The sequence below is a fragment of the Amblyraja radiata genome, chromosome 26 (genome assembly GCF_010909765.2).
Source record: "Amblyraja radiata isolate CabotCenter1 chromosome 26, sAmbRad1.1.pri, whole genome shotgun sequence".
Lineage (NCBI taxonomy): Eukaryota > Metazoa > Chordata > Chondrichthyes > Rajiformes > Rajidae > Amblyraja > Amblyraja radiata.
The window spans coordinates 19150837-19174526 of NC_045981.1; the positions used below are offsets into that span (position 1 = coordinate 19150837).

At 37.6% G+C, this 23690-nt stretch overlaps 1 protein-coding gene across 2 annotated transcripts in view; it reads left to right on the forward strand.

The window, feature by feature from the left end:
- slc38a10 (solute carrier family 38 member 10) overlaps positions 1-23690 on the forward strand; it is a 106393-nt gene that overhangs the window by 28422 nt on the left and 54281 nt on the right. For both annotated transcript variants that reach the window (XM_033044378.1, XM_033044379.1), the window contains exons 6-10: positions 1462-1586; positions 3125-3227; positions 6291-6476; positions 7393-7504; positions 18572-18678. In XM_033044378.1, coding sequence (XP_032900269.1) covers positions 1462-1586; positions 3125-3227; positions 6291-6476; positions 7393-7504; positions 18572-18678 — 633 coding nt within the window. The remainder of the gene's footprint in view (positions 1-1461; positions 1587-3124; positions 3228-6290; positions 6477-7392; positions 7505-18571; positions 18679-23690) is intronic.

Sequence of the window (23690 nt, forward strand, 5' to 3'; positions counted from 1 at the left end):
TGATGATAATTCATCCAGCTGAAACTTAAATGCTGAACTGCATGTATTCTAAACATTTCCATTATTTTAAAAAGTTATATAATTCAATTTTTCAGAAAATCTCATTGCCCCCCCCCTCACTCCCTTGAGAGAAAGTGGGTTTTTAGTCTTCAATGGTGTGAAAACTACTTCTTGGTGAATTTGCAACAAATGTCCTTAATGGTAATTTCAGAGTGCTTGAATTTCACTCTTAGTCCATATAATTACATTGGATGAGGAATCTATGCTGTAAAGAAACGAGATAAAATAGCAGTCCATATTGGATATTGTCAGGTCTACCAGCAGGTTAAGATTTTGTCCGTCTGGCTTTAAATTGTACCTGGTTTGACAACAATTTGCATTTGTGAATTTGGTATGATATTTGAATGACTGCAGGCAAATTTCAGATTGATTTGCTTTGATATAGATATAGCTTTAAAACTAGAAGTAACCTTTAAAATATTTTCATAACATTTTGAATCATTTTCCTTTCAGCCCATATAAACACAGGTATAAAAAGCATAAGATTTTTCTTCCATGATTTTCCATCTACCATAAGAAATGACCTGCCCGAGCTATTCACTTCAATCTTCCCACATGAAATCCCAAGATATCCCTAGATGGCCTGCAATTCTTTCAATCCTGTTGGGGGTTAGCTTTTAAACTTAATGCAATATATCGCCATGTGCTTCAAAGTTCCTGCATTGATCTGCAATACATTTAATACTTTATAGTAATCAGTGGTCTCCTTGTGGACGAATGAATAATTATAATGCTTCAAATTATGACTGTTACAGTGAGATGGAGTGCACTTATGAAATATATCCAGCTAATGTTGGGATACAATTGCATAATATTTTAAATGTATTGGATGTGGTGTGTTTAGTTTTTAGCTGCTTAATCTGTGTCGATGAAATAATGGAAACATTTTGAAATAGCTGAATGGCAGTAGGCTCAAGTCACAAACTTTATAGTTAAGTGTTCATGCTCAATGTAATGCATTGATAAGAGTTGGACAATGCAAAGACCAGGCGCAAGAAATATTTGAATTAGTAATTACTAATGGAAGTTAAGCCTAAAAAAAATCATCAGTGGTGCCCTTACGAATGTTTTAAGTAGTGTAAGAAGGATATTTCCCTATTAAACTCTTCACTTTCAATGTGTCTGAGGCTCAAATTGTTCAAAGTCAGATGGAGGAAATGTCAGGATTGATAAATAGTCAACCCACAGAATAGGCTCCCAAGTATTATTGGGGTGAAAACTCAGGAGTCATTTTTATACAATGATCTTCAGCCATTTTGGTTGATGGATGAATGAAGACGGGCCCAATATCTATCCTTGTTTATAATTTTCTGATCAAGATCATATGTCTGCAAAATAAAAAACACTGCTCAACACTTTAGTCCATTAGCTGCTAATTTTGGTGTTGCTCTCCCACCACAGATTGTGCTGTCTTCATTTAAACATGGGCTCTTTAGTGGTCAGTGGCTGAAACGAGTCAGTTACATTCGCTGGGAAGGTATTTTTCGGTGCATCCCCATCTATAGCATGTCATTTGCCTGTCAATCGTAAGTATTCTGTTTTCTCAATCTTTGTTCATTGAAGAGTAACCAAACACTTGGCCAGAGACAGAATTTAAGACGGGAGCGTCGGGGAGATGGTGGAGGATTTTAGTGTTGAAGAAAATCATGTATTTAGCTTGTGTGCGAAAGCTTGATTATCAAAGAACAGGGATGCTTAAAACGGAGTGGAAAAATCTGTTGTTGGAAAGGCTGAGTGAAAAAAATATAGCGAGGGGTATGATCGCAGGGATTTAAATGAAGACGAGAATTTGAAATTGGAAACATAGGAAGATATTTCCACTCTTCCATACGTAGTTATCCTCCCTTTTTTTAAAACACATTTTGCTGAACTAATATCCACCAAGATGAAATCTTGTATAAAATTCAGATCCACTTATCAATGTACTTGTTTATAAAATATGTATTAAGTTTGCTTGTTAATAATGTGATGCATCCTATTAAAATATTGTTATGTCCACAGTAACCAAAATGCTTCCAACCTATACTCCTTTTATCCTGATTTAATTAATCAAAATGGCTGAGTCACTTTCTGCAGTAGCTCTAGTCACCCAAAATCTTTACTAAAATTTGTTTAAATATAAGATTGCTTTTTAAAACTTGCATGCCAGGTTGTGTATTAATGTGAAGTTTATCTGAAATTTGTTGAAAAAACAAAATAAAACTTTGGCTGAAGAGATCCAAGATCCTACAACCAGAATGTAATTGTAGAACAAGCAAGTTTTCCCCAGTCTCTTGGCTAAATCAACATCACAAACCAATTACCTGATTGTCTAATTATTATTTGTTGGAGCTTTCTATCTACAAATTGTTTATCCCACATTACAACAAGTTATGATGGTCTAGAGGTTTTTCATTTGCTGTTAACAAGAAAGTGACAGATGAATAAGGTGAAAGACATTACAGCCATAGACAGTCTTGCCCTAAATTCAGATTCAACATTTCCTGTAAAGTGATTTGTCATTACAAAAAACATTTAAAATGTCCCAATTCTTGAATATTTTATACTCTGAATGATTTTAATTGTTATGTAGGCAAATACAAATCATTCTTTGCAAATCATAATCCTGTAAAGTGTGTAAGAAAAGATTGATTACTTTTTTAACTTTTGTAGTTGAAAGAATGGCTGCCTGATATCAGGAGAGTTCCATACATTTTATTAAATGGGACACAAATTTCCTCCTAATACATAATGAGTGAGAAATTTAGCCGGCAGTATAACAGGAACCTAAAACATTCTCTGAAATTAACTTTCTGGTCATTTGCCAATTTAAATGTAATCTTGTCTTTTCAGTTATGTCTGCATATTGTTGTGGTTCAACTTTTTAATCTAAAGGTACTTGCCAAGCTTTGGGCATGATAATATTCATAGCACCGACTACTTATCCAATGAAATAAAATGTGACACGATGTTAGTACCTGTATTTGGGATGTAATGAGGCATATTAAAGATAAAGTGGTGGAATATGTTAGTTCCTCCTTTATATGTTGTGAGATCTAGATTTATTTTCACTTTTTCTACATAGCCAAGTATTGCCGACATATGACAGTTTGGATGAACCTTCTGTGAAAAGAATGAGTACTATCTTCTCATCAGCCCTAAATGTGGTTAATACCTTTTACGTGACTGTAAGTCTTTTGTTTTGAGTATGTGTATTTTAATAGAAATATATTCTATTAAGAATGAATTGTAGAACATGTAATATAACATTTTATATTGGTAAATAACCTAGGCAATGGCAGCAATTGAAGTAAAAAAAACTAAATCAAATATAGTTCAAAAATGAGCATGAATTTGTCTGTTTTGCCAGTATGATTACTACAAATATTAAACATTAAACAAACTACAAACATTAAGCAAAGATCTAAGAGTAATGTAGGAAAACTGGATATTTTCACTTTCAGCAAATAAAAGGATAGTTGAAATGTTAAATGTGATGGAAATCTTTTTGATAAATCATAGAATAATTTTTTTCATGGTTTAATAACTTTGCTGTAACATAAACGGGCATCACATTTGCACAGATTTGTAGGGCTGTTGTGCCAGAGAACTGGGTTCGATCCTGACTGGCAGCTTTCTGTGTGGAATTTTCATGTTCCTCCAAGCCTTCTGGTTTCCTCCCACATCCTAAAGACGTGCAGGTTTGTAGGTTAATTGGCCTCTGTAAATTGCCCCTAGTGCATGAGAAAGTGTGGTAACGTAGAACTAGCGTGAAGTGGTGACCCAAGGTTGACGTGGGCCCTAGGGTGTGTTTCCATGTTGTATCTATCAATCAATAAATCCCTTATTGTATCTGTAATCAGCTATGAGATTCAGATTCAGATTCAACTTTAATTGTCATTGTCAGTGTACAGTACAGAGACAACAAAATGCAGTTAGTATCTCCCTGGAAGAGCGACATAGAATATGATTTCAATAAATAAATCTTTTTACATGTATACAGACATAGTGTTTGTCCTGTGGGAGGAGTGTCCGTGAGGGGTGGGGGGTGATTGGCAGTCACCGAGGTACATTGTTGAGTAGAGTGACAGCTGCAGGGAAGAAGCTGTTCCTGGACCTGCTGGTCCGGCAACGGAGAGACCTGTAACGCCTCCCGGATGGTAGGAGGGTAAACAGTCCATGGTTGGGGTGAGAGCAGTCCTTGGCGATGCTGAGCGCCCTCCGCAGACAACGCTTGCTTTGGACAGACTCAATGGAGGGGAGCGAGGAACCGGTGATGCGTTGGGCAATTTTCACCACCCTCTGCAGTGCTTTCCGGTCGGAGACAGAGCAGTTGCCATACCATACTGTGATACAGTTGGTAAGGATGCTCTCGATGGTGCAGTGGTATAAGTTCACCAGGATCTGAGGAGACAGATGGACCTTCTTCAGTCTCCTCAGGAAGAAGAGACGCTGGTGAGCCTTCTTGATCAGAGTTGAGGTATTGTGGGTCCAAGAGAGGTCATCGGAGATGTTGACCCCCAGGAACCTGAAGCTGGAAACACGTTCCACCTCCGTCCCGTTGATGTGGATGGGAGTGCGCGTGCCGCCCCTAGACTTCCTGAAGTCTACAATGAGCTCCTTGGTCTTCTTGGAGTTAAGGGCCAGGTTGTTGTCAGCGCACCATGCTGCTAGGCGCTGGACCTCCTCCCCATAGGCCGACTCATCGTTGTTGCTGATGAGGCCAATCACCGTTGTATCATCTGCATACTTGATGATGGTGTTAGTATAATAATAATGGATGGGATTTATATAGCGCCTTTCTAGAATACTCAGGGCGCTTTACATCGCAATGTATGTTGGGAATAGAACAGAATTGTTCTTTACAGCATGGAATTAATGTTGAGAAGATGGGGCTAGTTTACATAATGATAATGCACAGTACAGCAACATTGTGGTTAAGATTCTCACTTGTACCTAAAAAGCTTTTCTGGAGACCCGAGTTTGAATTCTACCAGAGAGTTCAAAAATGTAAATTCAAATAATTAAATAAATCTGTTATTTAAAAAAGTTACATCTTAGTACTAGTGACTGCAGAGATACCTGACAGCACATGCAAACCCACATAACTCAGTAATGCCCTTTGGTAAATGAAATCTGTCATCTTACCTGGTCTAGTCCATCAAATACAAACCCATGGATGTGATTGATCCATTGATTTCTAAAATGGTCCCACAAGACAATCGGAATGGACAATAGAGTTAACCATGCTAGTGTTTATGACTTAGCATGGACCTGTTTGTTTTATATAAAAGCAAACCTCTATGTGAGATATTTATCAACCAATTTTAATGCCAAATCTTTCTTTCAAATGAGAAATGAACAGTTACCTGAGCTTAAATGTAGAGTGATCCACAGAATCTTTTTAAGTACAAATAAATAAGTTTAATATAAGTTCAATTTGTATAATTGTACAAGGTGTATAATTTTGAGGAAACAATAATTTACCTTAATTTTTTAGTTAAAAACTAAATGTTATTTTATAAAGAACTTGGAAATCCTGCATGGCATGAAATCATTTTTATAATGCTGCTTTTACATTATAATCTTAAACAGAATTATTGTTCTTTTTACTTTGAATTTTGAAGACAATTTGTTTTTCAGTAACGATTGATGTCATTCTCTCAGATATTCCTTTAAAGTAGACAATTCTCCAAATTGAGTACACGTCCTCCCCAGAGCTATAGCAGGGTTCTGTTCCTGTGAACAGTTGATAAACAGGACAATTCAAAAGTATTAAAGTAGACGCAAACAGAGTTCACGCATGGTGGAAGATGCCTGCTGCCCTGCTCATCCATCCTGCTGGTATCCCCAGCATTTATTATGTACAGGCATACATAAATCAGGCATTCATAAGATGGAGGGGACCTATAATTCTTTGTTAATCCAAAAATATATTTACTTGTAATAAAGGTACACACAATTGCTGGGGAAACTCAGCGGGTGCAGCAGCATCTATGGAGCGAAGGAAATAGGCGACGTTTCGGGCCGATACCCTTCTTCAGACTGATGGGGGGTGGGGAAAGAAAGAAGGAAAAGGGGAGGAGGACAATTTACTTGTAATAAAGCAGCTCTGTCAGTATTTCTAAGCCTGCAGTGTTTTACACTGGTTGCATCTTCATAGATCACAATCAAAGGTGTATATAATTTAATAATTGAATGTTAACATTAAGGCAACAGTTGGAATCTCTAAACAGTTCGTTCTCCCACAGGTTGGATCTTTTGGTTATATCAGCTATACTGATAATATTGCTGGCAATGTTATGATGAACTTTCCCTCCAACGTGGTCACGAAGATGATTCGTGTGGGATTTATGATGTCTGTTGCCGTAGGCTTTCCAATGATGATTCTGCCTTGTAGACAAGCTCTGAACACTTTTCTCTTTGAACAATTACAGGTAAATGTACAGCACCCAAACACAGCAGTCTTAAAAGATTATGGACAGGATGAGATTGACTTGAATGAGGATATTAATGCATATGTTTTTCAGCTATTTTAATTTTGAAGCTCATTGTTTCACATCGAGTTTGCTTGGCTTGCTCCACTGCGAGGGGACATTGGCTTTGCCACGTTAGCTTATTTTTCTGCTTATTAACAATGTCACAATTGGGAATCATTCCAGGACACCAACTAAAGATTATTGCAATAACTGGTATGATAATGGAACAGTAAAAAATTGAATCCATATTGTAAGTGAAATACACTATGGGGAAGCAATGTATAACTTCCATGAACTCTAATAGTTTTATAGGTGCAACTTCTGTCTTGTTTTGTTCCATAGTTGCACATTTTGATAGAATTGGATAGAGACATGGATGGGTAGATTTTTTTGTCCTTTTCCCCAGGGTTGAAATTTCAGATACCAGAGGGCATAGGGCTAAGGTGAGTAGTGGGGAGGGGGATTTTAAAGGAGATTTTGTATTGCGTACCTGAAATCTTCTTCCAGGGGACTTGGTAGAAACAGATACAATTGCGCCGAGTGGGGCTTTTAGACCTATGACCAGGCAGCTAACAAAGGAAAGTGAACCATGGGAAGGTGGAAGGGATTAGTTTAGATTGGAAATTTTCTAATAGAGTGCTGCATCCTATGGTCTAAATGTGGTCAGGTGATCTTTTGGACAGGAGATCAATCACAGATCTATTTCTTTGTAAATGCCAAATAGACATGTTTAAAATTGATCGCACTCAGTACATAGTGCAGGATTGTGTTCAGTGTTTTGCCAAGCACAAGTTTAAAAAAACTTTTGTAAATCATTGGTTAATTTGGTTATTTTGCGTGAGGGGTATAAAATAATTCACCATTGATTTTTCAGCAGAAAGATGGCACTTTTGCTGCAGGAGGGTACATGCCACCGTTGCGGTTTAAGCTCATTACAGCTGCTATAGTGTTTGGCACCATGTTGGGTGGAATTCTCATTCCTAATGGTAAGATTGTGCATGCAGAAATGCTGTGTTTTAAATCGTAATGTTGAAGCTCTACTTGCTCCTGGCTGTGGGAGAATACCCTTTCTCATTTTTCCCTCTGATAAATTGTTAATGGAAAAAAGAATTTAACCTTTCATCCAACACATGATTCTCCGACATTTCTGCCACTTCCATGATCCAACCTAGTCATATCTTTCCATCTCCACCCCTTTCCACAGATTCACCAGCCTCTGACTAAAAGAATTCCTCCTCATCTCCTTCCAAAAGGAAAGTCCTTTAATTCTGAGGCCTTTAGTCCTAGTCTCTCCCACTTCAATTCTTATATCACCCTTTCCTTTTCACCTCTGGCCCTTGGCCTCCCTCTCATCTGTCCACCTGTCACTTGGCAGGCTTTGTCCTGCTTCTCCTCTCTTCCAGCCTTCTACCAGTAGCATTTCTATTTGAGAATCACTATAAATGTTGCTGTCTATCAAGATGTATTTTAATTTTTTGCATTGTAACAAAAGAAAATGTAGTTAACTAACGAAACAAACAAGAGATTCAAACATTGATTATAGTACGCATTTTTTAAAGATGCTGTGGGAAAATTATAGGATGTTCCTACAAATATGACAAGATGTTCAATTGGGTAATTGAGAAGAAACGACATAAAAAAAATATAGGCAGATTTATCCCCATTTCTGTTTATACTATTATTTGTATCCTGATTATAGACCAAATATCATAAGATCAAGTGATAGGAGCAGAATTAGGCCATTCGGCCCATTAAGTCTCCTCCACCATTCACTCGTGGCTGATTCTTCTAACCCCATTCTCCTGCCTTCTCCCCATGTCCTCTGACATCTGTACTAAGCAATCTAATAATAATAATATTCAATAATATTTATATCAGTATTAGTACATATTTATTTCTTGAATCTGTTACTGACTTTACCTGATACCAAGTGCAATACAACGGCTTATTGATGTATAAAATACATGGTTTTAAAGACTCTTCACTTTTTTGACCATTAGTTATTGAACGTCAAATAAACAATTTCTTTAAAGTTGTCTTGTAAAAATGGCATCCAGTGCTCAAATCAATGAATTAGAATTGAACAGAATTTGCACACTACCTCTTTTTATGCTGCAAGGGAACACCTCATCATTGAGCATATTTTTGCCATGTCTGAGTGTGTTGTGGCTTGCCTGACAATTTTTCTCCACTGAATGAAGCAATTATGTTGTTTGCCTTTAATACAAAATTAAGGAGTATATCCAGCAAAATGCAGTTTTGCCTCTATTCAGCCCACAATCCCATTTGATAACCATTAAAGGTACATAGAATTGTGGAATAAGTGTTTCCCCTATTCCGCAGAAGTCCATCAGGAATACACGTTACGGTCATATGGAATCATAGCTTCCATGTTGCTAAATATTAACATCACAGTTTTGAATACAGAGCCTCTCTGATAGGTTTAATATGAACAAATGTGCACTCTTACTGCATTAACTTCAGGCTGGCAGCACTTGTCAAGTGGAATATCATGATATCCGTTCAGTCTGCGGTTTTCTTGCAGCCTGCAGGGGAAGACATCTCACCATCTTGAATGGGATTGCAGAAAATGGAATCTGTATAATTAAGTACAAACTTCACCTGAAAAATTAATTCACCAGGCAATCAGTAAAGCGGAATTACCACAAAGGGATGTATTTCAATCATTTAACTTCATCACAATGCTTTTAGTTGTCAGCTTTCACTCAGTTCATGTATATGATGTACTCTTTGAAAATCAGCCACATACGGCGTCCTTCCCTCTCCCACAAACCTAAATCTTTGGCTGGGAGAGGATCCAGCCTGCCCTCTGTGTGCAGTTCCAGCAAACCTCAAGCACATCCTGGTCGGTTAACACAAGGCAGATACACCTGGCGACCCACCAGGTGCTGAGGTGTTTGGCAGCTGAACTCGAGTGCAAGAGAGTTACCACCAACACCATGCCTATCAATGCCCAGATAACATCCCCGCAAATACCATCCTTCATCCGGGAAGGAGAGAAACGGAGGACTAACCCCTCGCCTCTCAACGCATGCCCACTGAATGCAGCCAGGGACTGGGAAATGCGTGTCGACCCAGGCCAGAGGCTTTCGTCCTAGTTGAAATCGTAGTTACCAACCTGCGACCAGACCTCGTTCTCTGATCCGAATCCTGTCGGCGTGTTTTCATCATTGAGCTGGGAGGAGGCTGTGGATGAGGCTTATGAAAGGAAAAAGCTTTGATATTCAAACCTTGCAGCAGAGGAGAGAGGTTGGAGTGTAAGGGTGTGTTCAGTGGAGGTGGGGTGCAGGGGCTTTGTAGCCAGTTCCACCGCAAGGCTCGTGAGGGAAATAGGAGTCAAAGGGCAGGCACAAAGGAGGGAAATAAAATAACTGGCCAATGCTGCCGAACAGAGCAGTCACTGGCTGTGGCTGAAGAGGAAAGATGCTGTGTGGGCTACCACTTGACCATCTAGAGGCTAACAATAAGACACATCCAGGTCGGATCAACCTGCGGTGGGCCTGTCTCGACTGAGGGTGTCTTGTGATAAAAGGCTGAAACACTCAGTGATGTTGAGGTACACAACTGAAGGTGTGCCTGATTGTTAGCAAATACCAAGAATGTCAATTGTAGTGAAATCTTAGGATTGTCACTTCCAGTCCTACTAATCAATCAAAAATTTGAAAAATCATTCTTTTTTAAACAGAAAACGAATTAATTCTACAAAGGTTTAGAACTCATTTGATTTTGAACATTTGGAATTATTAATTAAACAAATTCAGTATAGTGAAAATGTTCTCTTTTGGTTGACTTTTTTTGGTAAAAATTAGATTTTGCACCAATTTATAGAACAGTTAAAGTTACATAACTGAAGTATGGTTGAAAGGGAAAATACGATCAAAAATGTGTTTAATGTAATATGGAATTTTTATTTTGTGTCCTAGTATATTTCAGTTTGAATAAGAGGAATAATGCACCTGTTAAAGTTGCTGGCCATTTGGCAATTGGAAGATAAATGCTTTGTAGTACAACGTACAGCTAGAACAGCATCAGGAACCAAGGGAAACTCAGTGCAAGGAAAATGGAAATATGTGCTATTACATTTGTGAGGGTGTTTATTAAAAAAAAAAAAAAAAGCTGAACAAACCCTAAAATAATTTTATGAAGTGGCATTGTTTTGGATTGCACTGCTTGTACAGGGCACTGTTTAGTTTAGTTATAATTTTGTTTAGAGATACAGCATGGAAACAGGCCCTTAGGCCCACGGAGTCCACGCCAACCAGTAATCCCCGTGGACTAGCGCATACTGCACACTAGGGACAATTTACAATTTTACCAAGCCAATTAACCTTCAAACCTGTGTCCTTGGAGTGTGGAAGGAAACCGGAGCTCCTGGAGAAAACCCACACAGGTCACAGGGAGAATATACCAACTATACAGACAGCACCCATAGTCCAGATCGAACCTGGGTCTTTGGCGCTGTAAGGCAAGCAACTCTACCGTTGTGCAATTGTGCCGGTGGGAACTGATTAAACGGTAACTTTCAAAATAAAGTTTTGAAAGTTTCTTTCAATAGTCTGAGCAAATTTACAGGGCTATAGGGATTGATGAAACAAGTAAGACTAGTTATATTGTCTTTAAAAGATTCAGGTGATGGAATGGTCATCTGTTGCAAGATTTTATGAAACTGAATTCCACTGAAAGCAAACAAAAATATCAATAGTGATATTGAAAAGAGAATGCACCAATTCAGTGCATTTTCAATCTTCTGAATATCCCAAAGTCTTTCACAACTAAATTGGTCACTTTGAACTGTAGAAGAAAATGTATTAACGCATTTGCTTATAAGATCCCACAATGTAATATGAGCGGATAATCCAATTGATTGGTTGAGGTGATGAATGTTGGATGGAATCGGTGTGTAGTGAGGATTGACTGGAAGATCCCCTTGCTGAAAAGACACAAGACTTTCAACTTGCTTAAAGATGCTCTTAGATTAAGGTTTTATTGATAAATAACACTTGGCAGTCCAGTATTTCAATACTGATTAATTGAACTTTATTGCATGAGGATTTCTGAAATCTGAATTGAATCCAAAGATTTCTAAATATGGGAATGTAGCCACTGAGCTAAGGCAAATGGGAGTGTTACTTGTGTAAAGTATTGTAAATAATTGTGTAAAAAATGTTGTAAAGTATTAAAAATTACAAAAAGAATCAGTATTTTCCTTGAAGTTATATTTTTACCCCTCAGATTAATTTAAGCATTATAATCTCAACGCTAGGTCGGCTTGTAAAAGTGACCTGTTATCAATAATTCGAAGTTGTAAAATTATCTTCATGTAGAAAGAGATTTATTGGTGTCTTTGACCAGTTTTACAAACCCGTCATAGAGCAGTCAACCTCAAAACTAATTTATTCACTTCCTAGTGGTGGTACAGACTTCTGAGGCATTGTTCTTTGTGTTTTGTGATGCTATTGATATTATTTATTATGGGTTCCTTGTTAATATAGTGTCTTGAATGTGAAAATCCAAAGGCTTTACAAAAGTGTAGTAGAAAAAGTGGTCATGGCTAAGATATGAACTTGATGACCATTCACAAAGTATCAAATGGTACTGCAAAACATGAAATTGAATGGATTAGCTTGAAATTTCCACATAATTATGGGCTAGAACTTGCCACAAAATGAGCTGATGGCAGCCTTGACTGACCTATACTGTAAACTTCAATTGGTCATCATCACTCTCTTGGTTGAGTTGCTGTCCAGAGCAGTCCTAACCTAGAATAATCTCTAGACTCTCTATAGTTCCAGGCCTTTACATAATGTAACAGTAATGTTTGTTGCCCTGAATAAACTGTACAACACAACAAAAAACTGATAGCTGGCCGAGCCCCTGGCCAACTTCATTGCATTGGAAAATGTAAAATCTGTCAAGGATTTTTGACTGTTGACAATTCAATGGAAGGAGGAAACCGGGCTTCAAAGACTTTTTAAACAATTAACATTTGAATAAATTCAATTCATTCAAAGTCTATTTTGCCATATAATTGCGTTATCTCTCGCAACCATTCCGATCTATTTTAAAATTTTCTAATTGCTGTCCATGCTTTTTGGTGCAGGTTACTTTGGCAGTTAGTTTTGAGCCACAGGTTTATTTATAACAAAGCTGTCTTGGAATTGCCACTAAGAGAAATTAGCAAGTCCAGTATTTTGGATTTGACATGAATTGTGGTGGTGCCTACAATGAGAAGTCTTGTAGAATTGTTGGCATTTCCAGAATTTAGCCCAATACTTTAATTCAGACAAGTGTTTTAATGTATCATGCTTCTTTGACGATTAGAATTGGTGATTATGTTGATTATTTATGTTAGAATCTTATTGAATTTTTGCCTGGCAAATTCTATGCCATGTTTCTCATTTCGTTTAAATTATATGATTGGCAGGAAACAGGACTAACTTTATGGATGGAATCATTTAAGATGGTAATTGTCCTAAACATTTGTAACAGCTTTTACCTGCAATTGTAATCACAAGGAAGTGCCTAATAAACAAGCACAAAATTTGTAGTAAATTTAAGGAGAGAAATTTCTGTGAAATTCTTTTGTCTGGGTGAATAAAGCTAATTGAGCAGAGTATCTCTTGTCACCATAAATTGTCCACCTATTTTGATGCTATGTAGTGAATCTGAGATAAAGCAATACCTGTAATTTTCAGTATATGTGGCAGCATCTGCATTGCTTTCAGAATTATCAATCAATGTCCACTGCCTCTGGGGGGATAAAAGACGCCCTGCTCTAAATTAGTTTTTGCTCTTGCATGATTTTAATCCATAACTCTATTCCTCTTTGATCTACCGCATTGAAATTGTTATGGTGTCCTTATTACCAATACCTCTTCAGAGTTTTTCTGGAAAAAAATCTATTTTAAAAAAAAAAACAAAAAAACTAATCGCAGTAACTGGGGTATTTTAAGGCAATAAGTGTGCTTTTCATCTGTCCAAAGGCTGAGAATCAAAACTTAAATTTCACTTTCGAGTGAGCAACTCCTCTTTATGACCATTCAAAAGCTGATGGATGGAAACTGGTTATTTTATGTCTTGGTGCCATGAAAAGTCTACATTGTAGTGATTGGATATGACACAGATTTTTCATGTTTGCTATGAGTTCTCTTGCTCTGAGCTGCTTCAGGACGGACATAAAACTTCCAACAAATCTGATGTGTTCATTTCTCATGCTGAGACAATGCAAATGCCCCAAAACTGTTAGAAATGATTCATGTTATATGCTTGTATAGGTCAGCATTAATTGCCACACCCCAATTTCTCTTAATATATAAGTAAAGAAATCTCTTGGTTTCCACTGTTAGTCCTGTTTTATTTCCTCCTTGATTCATTCAGCAGTTTACAATAATAGTCATGACATTGTTTTTCCTGGAGACACCAGTGATCATCCTGTTTTGCTGTAATGCTCATCACAGTTACTTGATGTGATGCTGTTCTTCCTTGCAGCAACTACCTTGTAAACTGGTGTAATATTCTTGCTGAAATCCATCATTATATTGCATTTTTCAGTAGCCTTTTTGCAACATTGGTTTTGCTTCTCCTAGAGGCTAGGCGCAATAATGAAGGTTCTTCCAACAGTCTGCCGATCTATTCTTTTGCTGCTATACCCATCTTGGAAGTGATTTTTATTTATTTATTTATTTATTTTTTGCATACACTTATTTCTTGTAGCGATTTGTCATGAGTTTTTCTCAGAATTGTTAAAATGCATGAAATACCTTTTGCTTTTGCTTTGCTTTTTCTGACCTATAAACTTTAACATGTGACCTCAATATATTCAATTTCAATAATGTTTACCAAATAATTAGGTAATTTCTTGAAAATTTGGTTAAGTTTGTGGCAAAAATTACCAGTTTATGAGGTGGTTTAGCTATGTAACTGAAATACATTAAATCAGAATTACTAGCAACCAGTTGGAAGAATATTAAGAAATGGCAGGGATGCATTTCATTGGAAAAGTTTTACTTAAGAAATAGTTCTCGTCGTTATTTTGTAGTAATACAATGAGATGTTGAGTAAATCACAAAGTGATGAAGTGACTCAGCGGGTTGGGCAGCATCTGTGGAGGGAATGGTTAAGCAGCATTTTAGGTCAGGTCCCAATCTGAAACGCTGGCTATATTCTCCCCCCCCCCCCCCCCCCCCACACACATTGGTGCTGCCCAACCGATTGAATTACTCCAGCACTTTATTTGCGCAACAGTCTAGCATCTGCAGTTCCTTGTGTCTGCAGTGAAATCGTGTTCTGCTTCCTGCCTTGGTGAACGAACGGCTCACCACTTCCCTACCTGCAGCTACAAATTAGTCACCTATCCTTCCTGCTGTAATTTGCAAATGCAGCCCTGGAAATGCTTTGACAGCCTGTTGAAGCTGACAAAAGGCATTGAATATGCACTAATGCATAACATTAACAAACATTGAAAAATATTCTATTAAAAATTAATCATGCTTTTAAAACATTTAAAGATTTAAATTAGTTTTTGACAAACTAAATCTCTAGAAAACACTTAAACAATTACATTTATATTAATTCAATTAAAAAACGTAAATTACCTGGAATGTGCCTTTCTCCCATGGAGCTGTCCCCTTCTATTAAAATGAGTTGCTGAACCTTCAGTGGGCAGATTTTGCTACTTAATTGCAGGGAAAATGGAGGATATTTTTCCATCATGAAGAGGACAACTTCTGACAGTAGTCAGAACTTTGTTGGTGTGTACCTTTTTGGGAATTCCAATGCTTCTGTGTTCTTATAAATGTCTCTGAAATTAGATTTATTTTACCGTTGTTGTGCGGCATGGGTATACTTGCAATTTTTGCAGCTTTATGAAGAGTGTGTAACTTTTTTGGAAGGGTTTTTAACTTTTCAAATCTTGTGGAAGATTGAAAAACAAATTATAATTTAATGTGGTATAATGGAATCTAGGTCATAGACTTACAGTGTGGAAACAGGCCCTTCGGGCCAACTTGCCCACATTAGACCCATCTGCCTGTATTTGGCCCATATCCGTCTAAACCTGTCCTATCCATGTACCAGTCTAGGTTGCCTAGTATATGAAACCGTTACTATGCGTGTATAGCAAGTAATTATGAAGGTTACTGGAATGTCAGCCTTTATTGTAGTGTGGAGTATAAAAGTAGAGTTTGGATGGAATTTCAGGATGCTGGCATGACTACACCTGGCATACTGCATACAGATTGGGTTTCCAGGGAAAGGTTATACTTGCGTTGGGGGCAACACAAAAAAGGTTCAGAAGGAAAGGCTTGTAAGTATGAAGAAAGGTTTGGCAGGTTTATTTGAAGCATGTGAGATTTCAATATGGATTGACACTGTGGCTGCTGAGAGGATGGTTATCCTTGTGTGGATATTGAGAACTAGGTGGCATCATTTCAGAATGAAGTATTGTCCAATTAAGGAGGAGATGAAGAATTTCTTAAGGTGACATTTTGGAATTCTTTATCCCACACAGCTGTGGAGACTGAATTTTTAAATATATTCAAGGCTGAGATTCAGATATTTGAACCAGAAGGAAATCAGACAGTGGAAGGAGGAGTAGAAAGTCACGTTCAGCCAAGATTGCATCAGCTATGAAATTGAATAGGGAGAAGACTCAAGCGGTTAATTGGCCTGTTCTTGTTTCTTATTTTCTAATCCTTTTAATCTTTTTTAGTTCATTACATGTTGCATATATGGAATAATTTCTAAGTAGGACAGTTGTTTTCTGTTTTTTCTCATTGATATTTTGGGAGGTACATAGATCTATGAGCATGCGTCAATTTACAAATGAACGAAACAATATATGTCTTTACCAGTATACAAATAGCTACTCTCCAAAAATATTGACTATATGATTGAGAATTGCCCATACTGTACATACTTATAGATGTTAGTTGAAGGATAGCAGAATACAAACTTTGCTACCTCAATAGAATATATTGTTACACAGTACTCTAATCTTTTGCCAAAATGGCAATTCCTTGAATTGCAATGCATTTTGAGTTTTGCCAATATAAATTCAAATATATAGCATAGCTGGCAACTTCTTGGAAATGTCAGCAACTATGCACAGTGGGAACAGTTTAATTTTCAGTACCTGTATGAATAATTTAAAGTCTAGTTTTCAGTTTGTTTAACGTTAGTATTGAATTTAAGTACTACCATCAAAATGGTAGGAAATAATATTGAAGAAACAAATGTATGCCTGAACTAATCAGTGTTGGCAGCTGCATTGTATATTTAAATGTTGTTGTTCACTGTCAAACCTCAAAAAAACAATCATTGTTCCTACTTTTGCATGTTTCACCATAGTTGGATTATTTGTAAGTCTGCTTCTTAGTGTGTGCCAATGCCATAGAGTGTCTGCTCCACCTTTCTATGCTTATGCAATTATTTGTCTGATGAGCAGACTAGGATAAATCACAATTTTTCGATAAAATCTTCGTTAAGGCTGATATTTCTGTGATTTGTTCTAATGAGGGAACTTGGAACTGAAACATTAACAGTTTCTCTTTCCACAGATGCTATCTGACCTGATTGTTTCCGCAATCTTATTACTTTTATTCCATCATCATTCTATCCTGTTACTAAAACACCGCTCTCTTTGTCTGATTGACAGCTTCCTTTTTGTTGGCTTCATCCAGAAATTCCAACCTTTTTACCTCGTCAATGTAGAAACAGTCAGCTTCCAATTCTGTAACATAGCCCGACTCTGCCCCACCTCAGCCTTCAGACATCCTGAAATCCTTACCCGTGCCTTTGGAAAAAGTCAAGTCTCATTCTCTCCTGGCTGTTCTCCCATCTTCCAAGTGAACTGAACAAAACCTATCCTACCCACATTCTCCTGACTCATTACTCTGCCATTACGGAAGATTTTCCCTGATCTTGAAATTCCTTCCTATTGTCATCTTTCTCTGTCTGAAATTGTAATTGTCACCATCTGAATCTTTTCTTGGGTCAATGAAATGTACTTGACGCTTCTTACCAATACAGATTGTGAATTGTACAACACAATTCAGCCCATGATGACAGTCAAATCAGCAAAAGATTGGCATGGGCATTTTCACCTTTTGAATCAGATGATGTTTTTAATCTTTTTTGGGGGGAAAAACATGTATTGTACAGTTATTATCACTTTGCTTTTTCTGTGACTTGTGTACTGAAATTGCTGTCAAGTACCTTCTGTGACAAATATACTTTATTATCGATGAAGTGCTTGGGGATGTCCTGCAGTCCTTATAACTTTGAGTGCAAATTTTTGTCGTATGGATTGTGTGGGAAGTAGATATCCGACACTTCAAAGGCTAATAGAAATCTAAACATTTAAGTGTTCTTTAAATGTGCACATTATCCAATGACCTTTGGATTCTTTTTTCCAAAAGCAAGAGTTTTGCTTGATATCAATAATGCATGCGTGAAGCTGTTGCATGTATTTTGCACAAGTTGCATTGATGCAGAGAATTATTGACATGGAGAACATGCATTGCATTTTGAGAAAAGCTAGTTACTGGTATTGAATGCTCAGATGTGTGCCACATTCCCATCAATAATAAATGTCATGAAAACTTGGTAATAGGCAATAGGTGCAGTAGGCCATTCAGCCCTTCGAGCCAGCACCGCCATTCTCTGTGTTCATGGCTGATTGTCCACAATGAGCACCCCGTTCCTGCCTTCTCCCCATATCCCTTGACTCCGCTATCTTTAAGAGCTCTATCTAAACTTGTAATAATGCATTGGTAAATCTGTTATACGTTTCATTTTCAGATGTTTGTCAATTTTGGCTAGCTTATTATCAGGATAATTTGTATATTTATCCAAATGAACTATGAATTGGGGTATATGGGTTGTGAGTCTCCTGGACAGTTTTATGCTTTCAGTTAAAGATACAAAGTTATTTATGTCAGTAATAGAATATATGAATACAAGCTCAAATTATTATACTTCATTAGAACAAAGAATATCCCATTTTTATCTTACACTTTCCATTTTCTTGCTAGTGGAAACTATCCTTGGATTGACGGGTGCCACCATGGGGAGTCTTATCTGTTTCATTTGCCCAGCCCTTATCTACAGGAAAATCCAGAAAGGTGGTTTCTCTGCACAGGTTAGTTTCCTAACTACAGATGAAATTGGCACAGTTTTACTTTTACTCTGTATCTTTCCATTCGATAGATAACTGTTTTTACTTTGCCATTTAACTACAACGGTTTGAAATCTTCATTTTGTCTTTGCATCATATGATTTGTGAAATATCATTCATAAATGAATGTATTATATAATACTACATTACCAGTCTTCCAGAAATGATCTGCCTCAAGACTTTATTAATTATGCTGGTATTGGAAATTTACCTCGCTTGTTGTGTGAATAATATCAGTGTTTTTACACAATATCTGGAATTGCATCCAGTAGTCCATACCTTCCGATTTCACTCCTTTGGAGGCAACAATCAACATGTTGCTTCCTTTTCTAGCTGTTCCTTTGAAAGGTTATATTCTAAAATATGTTGCTTCCAGTTGGTGTTAGTTTCTGAGTACAAACACAGTTCTGCATATTATTGAATTCCTGGTCTAATGAGGAAAAGTTCATTTCTAGATCTTTCATTGGAGTAGGTTAGTTACTTCTATGCAGAAGGGGATTCTGTAGCAGAACAGTTCCCAATGGCAGAAGGGAAGTTGAGCATATCCCTCCACTGGAAAAAGTACCCTTTCTTTTCATTTATTTTGGAATGGTATAGTCTGGCATATCTTTGAGAGAAGCTTTCTAAAACGGAGGATCTTTTGCAGTGGGAGAGACCAGATGAATAGATTGAAACCTCAAAAATACTGTACAGTTTTATTATCAGTAAAAGCTATTGTAGTTGCTTGAAGCCATTTTATTCAAGAGGACGGAATGACAATGTAAGAAAACTAGTATTTTTATTCCATTTGTAATAACTTGAATTATATCAATGTCACTAAATATATTCCTATATAATCTTTCTGGTTTAATTATCCTTTGACATGAAACTCTCCCTAGGCTACTGGTTTTGTTGTCTTAAATGACAGTCAAAATATTGTGAGGACCAAATGGGATTTACAGCATTTAGAAATACAGTGTACTTACTTGCATTTTAATATGTAATATCAAACAGGTAGTTGTGAAACTGTTGACAAGTAGGATTTAAGAATTTGAACTTGGTATTTATAATTACAAAAATGATTTTCTCATCACTTTGAGGTAGGATTTAAACTGTTTAAATTAAACTTGATTAGATAGATAGATAGATAGATAGATAGATAGATAGATAGATAGATAGATAGATAGATAGATAGATAGATAGATAGATAGATAGATAGATAGATAGATAGATAGATAGATAGATAGATAGATAGATAGATAGATAGATAGATAGATAGATAGATAGATAGATAGATAGATAGATAGATAGATAGATCGATAGATAGATCGATAGATAGCTAAGCTAGATCGATAGCTCGCTCGCTAGCTCGAATCGCTCGATATCGACTCGCTCGATCGCTCGCTAGATCGCTAGCTCGCTCGCTCGCTACTCGATATACTAAGTAGAATGATGTTATCAGAATACTAGACTGCCTCTTCCCTTCTGCCGTCTTCCGTCGCCTGCTTTTCCCTCTCCACTGGTCTCTCTGGCCGTCATCACCCTAACCCTCAAGAGACCTGATGAAAATGTTGACTTTTAACTGCATCCGTTTGCACCTGCTTGTGTGCACAGTTTATTGCAATGTTCATTTTGCCTTATACACTGCAAAGGCATGCTTACACTCTGGCCGACAGGATATTGAGGTTCCGGTCTGAAAAATGAAGATATGGGTCAGTAAAGGCAGCTAGGATCAAGTGAATCCCTGTGGGTGGACAGGATATGCAGGAGACTACATCAGAAGAAAATCATGATGGTAAAAAGATAGCTCAGACAGAGAAGGTTAAGGAGAATCTAATGAAATTTTAAGTATATCAATAATAAATAAAGGAAAAGGGGTAACGTTGGATGGCAAAATGATTTGAGTATAGGAGCAGGGAGGTTCTACTACAGTTGTACAGGGCCTTGGTGAGACCACACCTGGAGTATTGCATACAGTTTTGGTCTCCTAATCTGAGGAAAGACTTGCCCTAGAGGGAGTACAGAGAAGGTTCACCAGACTGATTCCTGGGATGCCTGGACTTTCATATGAAGAAAGACTGGATGGACTCGGCTTGTACTCGCTGGAATTTAGAAGATTGAGGGGGGATCTTATAGAAACTTACAAAATTCTTAAGGGGTTGGACAGGCTAGATGCAAGAAGATTGTTCCCGATGTTGGGGAAGTCCAGAACAAGGGGTCACAGTTTAAGGATAAGGGGGAAGTCTTTTAGGACCGAGATGAGAAGGAAAAAAAATATCACACAGAGTGGTGAATCTGTGGAATTCTCTGCCACAGAAAGTGGTTGAGGCTGGTTCACTGGCTATATTTAAGAGGGAGTTAGATGTGGCCCTTGTGGTTAAAGGGATCATGGGGTATGGAGAGGGGGCAGGTACGGGATACTGAGTTGGATGATCAGCCATGATCATATTGAATGGCGGTGCAGGCTCGAAGGCCATTTTTACACAGGCTGGCGAGTGCCTGGAATGCGCTGCTGGGGGTGGTGGTGGAGGCAGGTACCATAGTGGCATTTAAGAGATTTTTGGACAGGAGCGTATACAGGCAAGAAATGGACGGACATTGATTATGTGGAGGCAGATTAGAGTTACAGTGCCCTCCATAATATTTGGGACAAATTCCCATCATTTATATATTTGCCTCTGTGCTCCACAATTTGAGTTTTGCAATAGAAAAAATCACATGTGGTTGAAGTGCACATTGTCAGATTTTAATTAAGGCCATTTTTACACATTTTGGTTTCACCATGTAGAAATTACCACAGTGTTTATACATAACCCCCCCCCATTTCTTGGGCAGTTCCTTCTCTCCTCCATACTTTGTTCTTGCCATCACTCTTAATATAAGTTAATCTTCATCTCATCTGTCCATCTGTTTTTCCAGAACTGTGGTTGCTTTTTTAAGTACTTCTTGGCAAACTGTAACCTGCCCATCCTATCTTTGCAGCTAACCAGTGGTTTGCTTCTTGCAGTGTATCCTCTATTTCTGTTCATGAAGTCTTCTGCGAACAGTGGTCATTGACTAATCCACACCCGACTCCTGAAGAGTGTTTCTGATCTGTTGGACAGGTGTTATGGGATTTTTCTTTATTATAGAGAGAATTCTTCTGTCATCAGCTGTGGAGGTCTTCCTTGGCCTGCCAATCCTTTTGCGATTAGATGCGATGGCTGCAACGGGGCTTTGTGTCCGGCTGAAGCTGGTTGCAAAGGCCTGTTGCAGCCGTCGCATCTTCCTGTGACCCAATGTCCCTCTCCACGCCTGGCCCTCTTCAGCTCTTATTCTCCCACCCACCGGGGAACAAGGGCTGAATAGGGCCGGGCGTGGAGAGGGACATCGCGTCACGGGAAGATGCGAGGGCTTTGTGTCCGGCTGGAGATGGAGATCGGGGGTAAGTAGCCCCAGCCCCAGCCCCAAAGATAGTTTTAGTCATCTCCATCACGCGGCGCTCCCAAACTCGATCATCTCCACCATGCTGAGTCATGTCCGTCACATGAGTATTTTATGCTCATAATGTGTAAAAAAAAATAAGACAACAATTACCATAATTATCAATTGTAATTGATAAATGAACAGTATGCTTCTGCCTATTCATCTGAAGTTAATGTTGTTTGAGAGGAAGTTGGTGAAATATTATGTGAAGGTTACCATTCTTGCTGAAAATCACCACTTTTTTCGGCAGTAAACTGTTACGAAAGTTTAAAATCAATGCGTTAGACTGAATTATTTTTTTTGGTGGTTTATTTGAGGAAGATACTCTATAATTTGAAAGACAGCGACAAAAAAATGATTTATATTCTTAAATCAGTTATTTTGCTGTGTTGTTCATCATAAAAATATGACGGATATGACTGAATGCAATGTGTAACCTGGAAAAAGAAGAGCCAAAAAATAAATTCAATTCTCTAAAAGATTGCGCCAAACATATATTTTTCTCATAGTAGAGATGTTCATCTATGTATAACAACATTCAAAGTTTCAAATTAATTTAAAAAGAAAATTATTTTCGGGTTTCCAGAAACTTAAAAGTAAACACTTACTGAAGAATCACCCATAAACAGCTGTAATTTCTACACGGTGAAACCAAAATGTAGAAAAATGGCCTTTAATAAAATCTGACAATGTGCACATGTGATTTTTTTTTTTCCTATTATAAATCTCAAATTGTGGAGTACAGAGGCAAATAAATAAATGATGAATCTTTGTCCAAAACATTATGGAGGGCACTGTGGTTGTGACATGTTCAGCATTGACATAGTGGGCCAAAGGGCCTGTTCCTGTGCTGTACTGTTCTATCTTCTGTTTTCCGGTTGACAATATTGGTGATAAATTGAAAGTGTATCCTCTAGCAAAGATGTAATCCATTTCTTGAGGTTTCGCCGTACTGTAGAGGAAAGTTGAGTTAATAAACTGGTTCAATAATATAAAATTTTGATTTGGCATTTGGAATTTTGTACATTTGACATTCGATGCTGCAACTTAATCCACTAATATGAAAAGCAGAGAGCTTTTTGAAAGTTTACTGTTGTGTGCTGGGAACTGCTAGATATTAACATCCTAGGAGTACCATTTATGCCAGATTGGAGCACCTCTATTTAGGTCTTTATAGTTTGGAAAGCCTATTTTTAAAATGGTCTTTGCTAATTTCAGCTCCTCGGTTTGAAGATCTGTGGTCATAGTGATACAATTTATGCTTATTATTACCATCCCATACAATGCTTTGAGGGTTTAGCTTATTTGATACAGACAAATTATGCACTTTGATCTATAATCAGGATAGCTTGGAACTGAAATTTCTGCATTGTGGATTCAGTATTCATATTCTATTTTCCCCAATGAATCCCGTTCTGCAACTGCATTTTTTGTACATAAGGAAGAAATTATATTAATCCACTGGCACGCCGTTGTGCATAGACCATTGCTCTCACCCTTATTTGTTTTTCTTTGGTCTGTATCTCCGCTTG